At 45.1% G+C, this 10,840-nt stretch overlaps 1 protein-coding gene across 3 annotated transcripts in view; it reads right to left on the reverse strand.

Moving 5' to 3' along the window:
* The window catches only part of LOC129816618 (serine/threonine-protein phosphatase 6 regulatory ankyrin repeat subunit B-like), a 61,702-nt gene extending 53,732 nt beyond the window's left edge, over positions 1 to 7,970 (reverse strand). The window contains exon 1 of one of the 3 annotated variants that reach the window (XM_055871325.1): positions 6,695 to 7,353. In XM_055871325.1, coding sequence (XP_055727300.1) covers positions 6,695 to 6,877 — 183 coding nt within the window. In that variant the 5' untranslated portion in view covers positions 6,878 to 7,353. Of the gene's footprint in view, positions 1 to 6,694; positions 7,354 to 7,379 lie in introns of those variants that run through there. The other 2 variants (XM_055871326.1, XM_055871327.1) reach the window with 2 other exon arrangements.
* Between the last annotated feature and the right edge of the window lie 2,870 nt (positions 7,971 to 10,840).

A 10,840-nucleotide genomic window follows, 5' to 3' on the forward strand; every position in this document is an offset into this window, starting at 1 on the left:
TGGGGTCATGGTTAGAAGAGATACAGCTTTTGTCAAATTAATGTCAAAAGTTAAAAATTTTGGCATTTCTAGCTAACCCTAACGCTTTCCTAACCTTAATCTAATTCTCTTTATCTGCTGCGTAAATTCTCCTAACCTGCTACGAAAAGTCAAATCTGACAAAAGCTGTATCCCAACAATGTCAAAACCACAGACTGGTCCCATATGGATGCTGTTTCTGGGTGCTGCCAAGCAGTGGCCCCTGACTATCACCATGTGATGATGACTGACAGGAAAATTGTTTCGACAACCTGTCAGTTACATACAACATAAAATTCAATGACAGAGAGGAAGGCAATTGAGTCAAAGCCCTGACTGACTCATCCCTATGCACCACAGAGTTAGGCCAGAACATGTTGCTTCATCTGAACTTCCTGTCCCCCCCCCACCTTACCGCTTCACTTCCTGTTACATTCTGTCACCTTCTCAGAGTTCACACACAGAGAGGAAACCTAGCTCAGACAACATTTTCAGTTCTGCTTGTGGGCCACACACAGACTCTGACTAATCCTACAATCTGCAAGAACCTGCACACAAAATGTGTAGGCCTTGCTGAAACAGCGGGTGGAGAGCCAGAGGTGTGCAGGCCCTACAGCCTAACTACAACTTAACTACAGCCTAACTACAGTCTAACTAAAGCTTAACTACAGCCTAACTACAGTCTAACTAAAGCTTAACTACAGCCTAACTACAGCTTAACTACAGCCTAACTACAGCTTAACTACAGCTTAACTACAGCCTAACTACAGCTTAACTACAGTCCCAGTTTTCCCATGAAGATCTAAACAGCCACAGTGGTCACTCCTGAAGGAGTAGTGATTTATGGGAACAGGGCTCTCCTCCACATAGATTGATCCAGAATGTTTTCCCTCCGTTTGCCACGAGCTGTTCTCTCCCTTAGCATCAGCAGACGGTATCGGAGCATAAGGTCTGATACAACAGGATCAGAGACAGTTTCTATCTAAAAGCCACTTGAACTGGACTGACCACCTGCTCGGATTTTCGGTCCCTTCCTGTATTATACTGATGCTAAAATGTTTATTCTATTCTACTGAGCCATTTACTTTATATTCATATTGATATATTTTATTATTTCTTATTGTTGTTGCATTGTTCAGAAGGAACCTGTAAGTAAACATTTCATTGGATGGTGTATACCATGTGTATTCTGTACATACGACTAATAAAACCATACGACTAATAAAACCCTCACCACACTACACCTCACCACACAACACTCCTTACCACCCCACCCCATACCACACCACACCACCCCTCACCATACCACACCACACCACCCCTCACCACTCTTTACCACCCCACCCCATACCACACCACCCCTCACCATACCATACCACACCACCCCTCACCCTACCACCCCTCACCACTCTTCACCACACAACACCTCACCACACCACCCGTCACCACCCCTCACCACACTACACCACAACACCCCTCACCACACCACTCTTCACCACACAACACCTCCCCACCCGTCACCACCCCTCACCACAACACCCCACCCGTCACCACACCACCCCTCACCACCCCACACTGCACCACAACACCCCACCACCCCTCACCACACTACACCACAACACCCCTCACCACACCACTCTTCACCACACAACACCTCACCACCCGTCACCACAACACCCCACCCGTCACCACACCACCCCTCACCACCCCACACTGCACCACAACACCCCACCACCCGTCACCACACCACCCCTCACCACCCCACACTGCACCACAACACCCCACCACCCGTCACCACCCCACACCACAACACCCCACCACCCGTCACCACCCCACCCCACACCTCACCACACCACCCGTCACCACACCACCCCTCACCTCACCACACCACCCCACCACACATCACCACACCACCCCACACCTCACCACACCAACCCTCCCCACACCACACTACAACACCCCTCACCACACCCCTCGCCATACCACCCCTCCAGGCAAAACAAAAATGTCTAACACTGAGCCCATTGTTGCCACAGCACAGGCACAGCACATTACCCTCATGCTCCTCCCTCGCCCTGACTCCAATGGCCAATGAATGTTGTCAAAACGACCCCCTTGTCCAATAGGAGAGTGGCAGCCTCCTTGTCTACATTTAGAACATCATTAGGGTCAGCATCTTAAATGAACTAGTCCTGTCTAAAAAGGTCCCAATGGAACCAAGAGGGGTCGCCGGCATTTGACAAAACAAACGGATGTCTCTCTGTTTTGCCCTCATCCTACACAAACTTCCTGTATCTGATAAAAACTCTGTTTTCATTCTTTGAACTGCAAACAACACACATGCAATCATGTCACACACACACATTTCTTGGGCTGTGATTTTCCTTCCATAAGGATGTTGAATATAATAGCTGCATTGCTATTGGTGCCAGAGGGTACAGAGCAGATGTGAATCTCCGCCCCCACAGCACAGCTCCAAAATGAGAAGCTGCTGATGCCGATGATGTCCCACTATAAATTCAATGCAGAAATAAAACCATAGGGCGCATGACTGTGTTTTTCTCCTTCCCTTACTGTTGGCGGTGAGAGAGAAAATAGGTACAGTTGAAGTCGGAAGTTTACATACAGCTTAGGTAAATACATTTCAACTCAGTTTTTCACAATTCCTGACATTTAATCCTAGTAAAAATTCCTAGGTCAGTTAGGATCAAAACGTTATTTTAAGAATGTGAAATGTCAGAATAATAGTAGAGAGAATGATTTATTTCAGCTTTTATTTCTTGCATCACATTCCCAGTGGGTCAGAAGTTTACTAACACTCAATTAGATTAGGTAGAATTGCCTTTAAATTGTTGAACTTGGGTCAAACGTTTCAGGTAGCCTTCCACAAGCTTCCCAGAATAAGTTGGGTGAATTTTGGCCCATTCCTCCTGACAGAGCTGGTGTAACTGAGTCAGGTTTGAAGGCCTCCTTGCTCACACACGCTTTTTCAGTTCTGCCCACAAATTTTCTATGGGATTGAGGTCAGGGCTTTGTGATGGCCACTCCAATACCTTGACTTTGTTGTCCTTAAGCCATTTTGCCACAACTTTGGAAGTATGCTTGGGGTCATTTTTCATTTGGAAGACCCATTTGCAACCAAGCTTGAACTTCCTGACTGGTCTTGAGATGTTGCTTCAATATATACATATAATATTCCCTCCTGCAGCAAAGCACCCCCACAACATGATGCTGCCACCCCCGTGCTTCACGGTTGGGATGGTGTTCTTCGGCTTGCAAGCCTCCCCCTTTTACCTCCAAACATAACGATGGTCATTATGGCCAAACAGTTCTAGTTTTGTTTCATCAGACCAGAGGACATTTCTCCAAAAAGTACGATCTTTGTCCCCATGTGCAGTTGCAAACCGGTCTGGCTTTTTTATGGCGGTTTTGGAGCAGTGGCTTCTTCCTTGCTGAGCGACCTTTCAGGTTATGTCGATATAGGACTTGTTTTCCTGTGGATATAGATACTTTTGTACCTGTTCCCTCCAGCATCTTCACAAGGTCATTTGCTGTTGTTCTGGGATTGATTTGCACTTTTCGCACCAAAGAACGTTCATCTCTAGGAGACAGAACGCGTCTCCTTGTCACGCCCGTTGTAAGGAGGAGACCAAGGTGCAGCGTGGTCAGCGTACATATTCCTTTTATTAAGAATGACGCCAACAAAAACAATAAACAATACAAAAACGACCGTGAAGCTTAAGGACTATAGTGCCACAAACAAAGACAACTACCCACAACGAAAGGAGGGAAAAGGGATACCTAAGTATGGTTCCCAATCAGAGACAACGATAGACAGCTGTCCCTGATTGAGAACCATACATACATTGAGAACCAAAACATAGAAACACAAAATCAGAAAACATAGAATGCCCACCCCAAATCACACCTTAACCAAACCAAATAGACATAAAAAGGCTCTCTAAGGTCAGGGCGTGACACTCCTTCCTGAGCGGTATGACGGCTGCGTGGTCCCATGGTGTTTATACTTGCGTACTATTGTTTGTACAGATGATCGTGGTACCTCCAGGCGATTGGAAATTGCTCCCAAGGATGAACCAGACTTGTGGAGGTCTACAATTTTTTTCTGAGGTCTTGGCTGATTTATTTTGATGTTCCCATGATTTCAAGCAAAGAGGCACTGAGTTTGAAGGTAGGCCTTGAAATACATCCACAGGTACACCTCCAATTGACTCAAATTATGTCAATTAGCCTATCAGAAGCTTCTAAAGCCATGACATCATTTTGCAAGCTGTTTAAAGGCACAGTCACCTTAGGTGTATATAAACCTCTGACCCAGTGAAATAATGTCTGTAAACAATTGTTGGAAAAATGACTTGTGTCATGCACAAAGTAGATGTCCTAACCGACTTGCCAAAACTATAGTTTGTTAACAAGAAATGTGTGGAGTGGTTAAAAAACTAGTTTTAATGACTCCAACCTAAGTGTATGTAAACTTCCGACTTCAACTGTATGCGTGTGAGCGTCAGTAAATGCACAGGTCGTGTGTGTGTCACCTGTTAAGGACATATTGCTATCTTGACACGGGAAGGTCAGCAGCGTTCAAAAGAAACATTTTAATTTAAAAAACTGAAAAGACAACACATCATGTCATGAGCACCCTTCAACCCCCCTTCTGAACAAACCCACACACCAACGCACACACACGCATACTTCCAGACGAACAATCCCATGGGGATCCAGTTAAAAGAAAAATGAAGAAAAGGGGAGGGGGATGTCAAGATCTAACTTCCTGTCTCTCCCCTTCTCTGGAACACAGAGGAGGGATTAGGGCAGCAGGTAGCCTAGCGGTTAGGCCAGTAAGCGAAAGGATGCTGGTTTGAATCCCTGAGCCGACTAGGTGAACAAGCTGTCGATGTGCTCTTGAGCAAGGCACTAAACCCTAATTGCTCTTGTATAGTGCCTTAGGAAAGTATTCAGACCACTTTACTTTTTCTACATTTTGTTACGTTACAGCCTTATTCTACTTTTTTTTGTATCCCCAGCAATCTACACACAATACCCCATAATGACAAAGCGAAAACAGGTTTTTTGAAGTTTTTACAAATGTATTAAAAATAAAAAACTGAAATAGCTTATTTACATAACTATTCAGAACCTTTGCTATGAGACACGGAATTTAGGTCAGGTGCATCCTGTTTCCATTGATCATCTTTGAGATGTTTCTACAACTTGACTGGAGTCCACCTGTGGTAAATTCAATTGATTGGACATGATTTGAAAAGGCACACACCTGTCTATATAAGGCCCCACAGTTGACAGTGCATGTCAGAGCAAAAACCAAGCCATGCGGTTGAAGGAATTGTCTGTAGAACTCTAAGACATGATTGTGTCTAGGCACAGATCTGGGGAAGGGTACCAAAAAATGTATGCAGCATTGAAGGTCCCCAAGAACACAGAGGCCTCCATCATTCTTAAATAGAAGAAGTTTGGAACCACCAAGACTCTTCTTAGAGCTGTCCGCCCGGCCAAACTGAGTAATCGGGGGAGAAGGGCCTTGGTCAGGGAGGTGACTCAGGACCTCAGACTGGGGCGAAGGTTCGCCTTCCAACAGGACAATGACCCTAAGCTCATAGCCAAGACAATGCAGGAGGGACTTCGGGATAGTTCTCTGAATGTCCTTGAGTGGCCCAGCCAGAGTCACTCACTGGCCAGTAGACACACAGAGCCATACACTTGTATAATCTCTCTGCAAAAATACACATCCGTTACAACCTGTACTAACTCAAACAACCCACTGAGCATAACTGATGCTGGTTTGAGAGCACATACAGTGGTGCGTGCCTGACATAGGCTGAAATCAGATGTACAGGCGAGATAGGCCCTTGGATCACTTCCTGCAACTGCTTGTAACTGCTGCTCTACACAGTTCAGACTGGGCTGATCTATAGATAAAGGCCTTGGATAAGGGACAGAGGAAGGTCAAATAGCAGCACCATTAGCATTCGGTCTCACAGATAATGCTGAGCCTCTTTATCCCTATGTGGCCTGGAGTTTTTCCTCACCTGGCCCCTTGTTATAGCCCATCTTGTCAGGTCATAGTCTCGAAAGCCCGACCCTATAGGCAACTGTGACTATGGTCTGGTGGATTATTTTGGCATCTGCTTAAAAAAAAAAAAATTGTAGCTAGCAAGATGGAGATCATGGAGGTTATTTTTAATGAATGCATTTCACAAGTGGCTAGCTTGCATCGACTACCTTCACTAAAACCACTGCAAAGATTTTGCCTGCAAACGTTGCTTTTGAATGGCGACGTTCTGGCATGTCTGCCGCGTGATTCGTTGGGAGAGTTGTCTTTCTAAAGAGGACCCACCCCTGAACAATTTATTTTCAAAGTTGCCAAAAGAGTCCATCATTGAAACCAGACAATAGTCACTGTTGCCAGGGTCGGGTTTTAGGGACTGGTCAGGTCATGCGTTCAGGAAAAACTCCAAGCCCAACAAGACTGGTGACTGAGTGAAGACTCAGATGACCCCTGTACTGTAGCTGTTGTTATTATTGTCCGCTTGACCCTGTTACTCAGCACCTCTACAACAAAAACAGCCCCCTATACAGTGAAGAAAAACATCTCAGATATATCTGCGGTAACAGCAACAAAAAGATAGTAACATACTACCATGCTCTGATGGTGAAGTTTGAAGTTGGTGACACAAGTCACTGTGCTCAACATCCTATACTCTTCTCGCTGACAACAATCTAGGAAGAGAGAAATGGGGAACTTGACTAGGCAAGCCCAAAATGCAGAACACATTCTTTTGACGAAACCGAGGGATGCACTAGTAACAACTTGACAGATCATAACAGGTGCCGACAGCAACACTATAATTCATGGAGACGATAAAGGAATTCACAGCTGAATTCAGGTGGCACGTGGCGGTGACTCAACTGGGGTACAGCTTACAGAAGAGTCATCAAAAAGTCTCCCCGAATTCGTTGTCCGGTGAAGAGAACAAAGAACTATTGAAATACTGCAAATGCATCTACAACATGAGCTAACACACACCACCCAATTTCATTCACAGCACGAGATGCCCGACACACCTCCTCGCTCGCGTAGCGGACCGCAGCTGTTCCTCTGGGCATCAGAAAAACTATTTCCTCTCACTTGCCAGCGACGCATGAAAAATAATTTCTCAATTATGTAACGTTTACAAAAACATTCCGCTTTCCCGGGACCTACTTGGGCATATCTTTGTATCAACAAAGTAGCCACTATCGCAATGCATAATGAGAAAAGCTTATAAACTATCTACATATAACGTTAAGGAAATATTAATTATTTGTCATATTGGCATAGCTACCTGTTCGATGAGTTTTAGAACAGCCATAATAATCTCGATCAATTTGGTCAGCACATCAACACACTCCCTCGAATATCAGATCATGCAATTATCTTGAAATAATATTGCAGTTCAAAATCTTCTATTTTTCCTCTTGTAGTCACTCTTGGTTGATGCAGTAGTCAGTGAAGTGAATCGTGCATCAATAATTGTTCCTTTTCTGATGCAACGCAGAACCTCAGTCAGGGCCCGGGCTGTATCACGGCCCCATGGCCAGCTCCACTGACACTATCTGCGGTGAGGGGGAGTCGCGCCACCGCCACAGTGTGCGATGGAAGGAGGGAAAACGCCACAGTGTGCGAAGGAAGGAGGGAAAGAAGGAATGGCTTCTCCGACTCGACCGATTGATGTAAACAATCCGCATTTACAGTTTATGCACGGGGGGATTTCTCTTTAAATTACCAAACACTCCTCTCTCACTTTGCAGCTCCGAAAATCTTCCCGTATATGTAAAACGGGTGAACTGAGATTGCACAGGAAGTTCAAGCCTCTCGCTCTCCTACACTCAGATGCAGAATTTGAGAAGAGTCATCGCCGATTGTCAGCGCCAACGCTCGGTAGAGTGCTCCCTCTGCTGCCCCCCTGTGGCTAGAATAGGGGGGGAAACAATCTGAAGTAAAGTCAGAGACGGGTTTGTAAATTGCTTTGGTAAATGTTCAGTGGCCTACAGATACACTACAGGTGAATTACCTAGACTTGTAGATATATGAATTTGTAACAAACAGGTTCGTTTCTTATCATCAATCTGAAATGCCCCTATGTCCTTATGCATTCATCTCTGTGTGCAGTATGAACAGATATGCTTACTGTTGCCTCTATTTCTCTTTCTCAGCACACACCACCTTTCGCACAGTCAACAGGTTCAGGAAGATGCGTTCCTGAGTTTATTGTGTTTTGGAGAGCAAACAGGAAATGTGTATCAGAATCAGTCATTGCCTTACTATGTCTGGGTGGTTAGAGATAATCCTTCATATGGTTACTGGAGAATGGAACTTTGGCACAGAACTATATGGAGCATGTCTCATTATTGTTGCATCTCTGATTTCCTGTTGACAAAATTATACAACCCGCCTCCACCACTATATAGCCACCCACACCAAACAACCACTACCCTTCAGGGGACAAATGACCCGGCAAAGACCCACAAGTGCCAAGTCGTGACTAAACGTTAGTCATCCCTGACTAGTGCCCACAGGGTCCCCACCACCTATCATGGTAGCCAGAATGGTTGGCTTTTGCTTTTTTGAGGAAAAGATTCAAATTATTCCTTCTTACATATTCCTAATTTCATAGAGTTTAGCTAAATGTCGTGACTCTAGTTGTAACTAAATGTTGTTGCTCACCCATGTCCAGTGCCCACAAGTTTCCCACCCCACCCTACTCTCTGCAATGGTAGCCAGAATGGCTGGCTTTTTCCTTAAGGAAAAGACTCAAAATCTTCCTTTTATCGTCCTCATTTATGGTGCCACATCAAATCTCATTCTAGAAAAGAGAGCAAGATTCACATTCACATTACTGATACTTCAGAAAACATTTGCGGTAACATTTATAGATAAAGGTAACGTTTATAGATAAAGGTAACGTTTATAGATAAAGGTAACGTTTATAGATAAAGGTAACGTTTATAGATAAAGGTAACACATAAATAATGTAAATACAATATAAACTGAGTTAAGAACGAAACATTAAGGACACCTGCTCTTTCCATGACAGACTGACCAGGTGAATCCAGGTGAAAACTATGGTCCCTTATTGATGTCACTTGTTAAATCCACTTCAATCAGTATAGATGAAGGGGAGGAGACAGGTTAAAGAATACTTTTTAAGCCTTGAGACAATTGACACATGGGTTGTGTATATATGCCATTCAGAGGGTGACTGGGCAAGACAAAATATTTAAGTGCCTTTGAACAGGGTATGGTAGTAGGTGCCAGGTGCACCGGTTTGTGTGAAGAACTGCAACAATGCTGGGTTTTTCACACTCAACAGTTTCCCGCATGTATCAAGAATGGTCCACCACCCAAAGGACATCCAGCCAACTTGACACAACTGTGGGAAGCATTGGAGTCAACATGGGCCAGCAGGCCAGCATCCCTGTGGAATGTTTTAGACACCTTGTAGACTCCATGCCCCAACGAATTGAGGCTGTTCTAAGGGAAAAAGTGGGGGGTGTCCGTAATGTTTTGTACTCTGTGTATTTTTCTCCTTAAATTCCCGTTTCTGTCTGCATTCTACTGTCTGTATGAGTTAGTGTCTGCCTGCCTCCCTGTCTCTGTTGATAAGGGCAAGCAGAGGTCACAGCCATATGGTTGACTGAAAGGCCAGTTACGCTGCACCTCAGTGGCTCAGCCCAGCCTTCCCACTTAGTAAGAGCCCAGATTCCAGCTGCCAACAACACAGTACGACTACACTCGCTCCAGGGCTTCTTTCTCATCCCCCCTACTACCTCCCTACAATGGAAACCCTCCCCCACCACTCACACATATACATTATATGCCGTAGGAGCAGTAGAGGCCCATACATGCGCTGCCTTTGACCCAGTTTGCAGGCAGAGAGACATGCTTATTGCTCGCTCAGCTCTCTGATATATTCTGATGGAAAACTACCCAGGTGTCTGTCTGTGCGCTGGTCTCTCAGTTCAAGGACCGCACTCTATGAAATGGTCTTCATGAAGTGTTGGAGCTCATCCTCGGTGATTACAATTGGTTGACTATAGCCATGTTTGCCAGGCTTTTAGTGGCATGAAGGCAGGGCACGGGAACAAGACTAGGTTGCCTACCTCACACCGCTGGCATTAACCCTAACTATGAGTAGCAGTGGAGGCTCTTGAAGGGAGGATGGCTCAAAGTAATGTCTGGAATGGAGCAAATGGAATGGCATCAAACACATGGAAACCATGGGTTTGCCATTTGTGATACAATTCCACACCAGCCATTACCACAAGCCCATCCTCCACAATTAAGGTGCCACCAACCTGTGATGAGTAGCCTATTTTTAAAGCCTTATTTTACCAGGTAAGTTGACTGAGAACACATTCTCATTCACAGCAACGACCTAGTTACAGGGGAAAGGAGGGATGAATGAGCCAATTGGAAGCTGGGGATGATTAGGTGGCCATGACGGTATGAGGGCCCAATTGGGAATTTAGCCAGGACACCATGGTTAATGCCCCTACTGATAAGTGCCATGGGCTCTTTAGTGACCACTGAGTCAGGACACCTGTTTAATGTCCCATATGAAAGACGGCACCTTAAACAGAGCAATGTTTCCAGTGTGGTATGCTGCTGACTATGTAACACTGACCTGTATATGAAGGAAAGTTTGCACCTTATTGAATGACATCAGACCTTTAGATCTGTGGGAGTTGTGTTTACGTGATCTCCCTAAAAACACACCACTTAGATGCAGATATGAGACTTTTC

Source organism: Salvelinus fontinalis, chromosome 19 (assembly GCF_029448725.1).
Source record: "Salvelinus fontinalis isolate EN_2023a chromosome 19, ASM2944872v1, whole genome shotgun sequence".
NCBI classification, from domain to species: Eukaryota; Metazoa; Chordata; class Actinopteri; order Salmoniformes; family Salmonidae; genus Salvelinus; species Salvelinus fontinalis.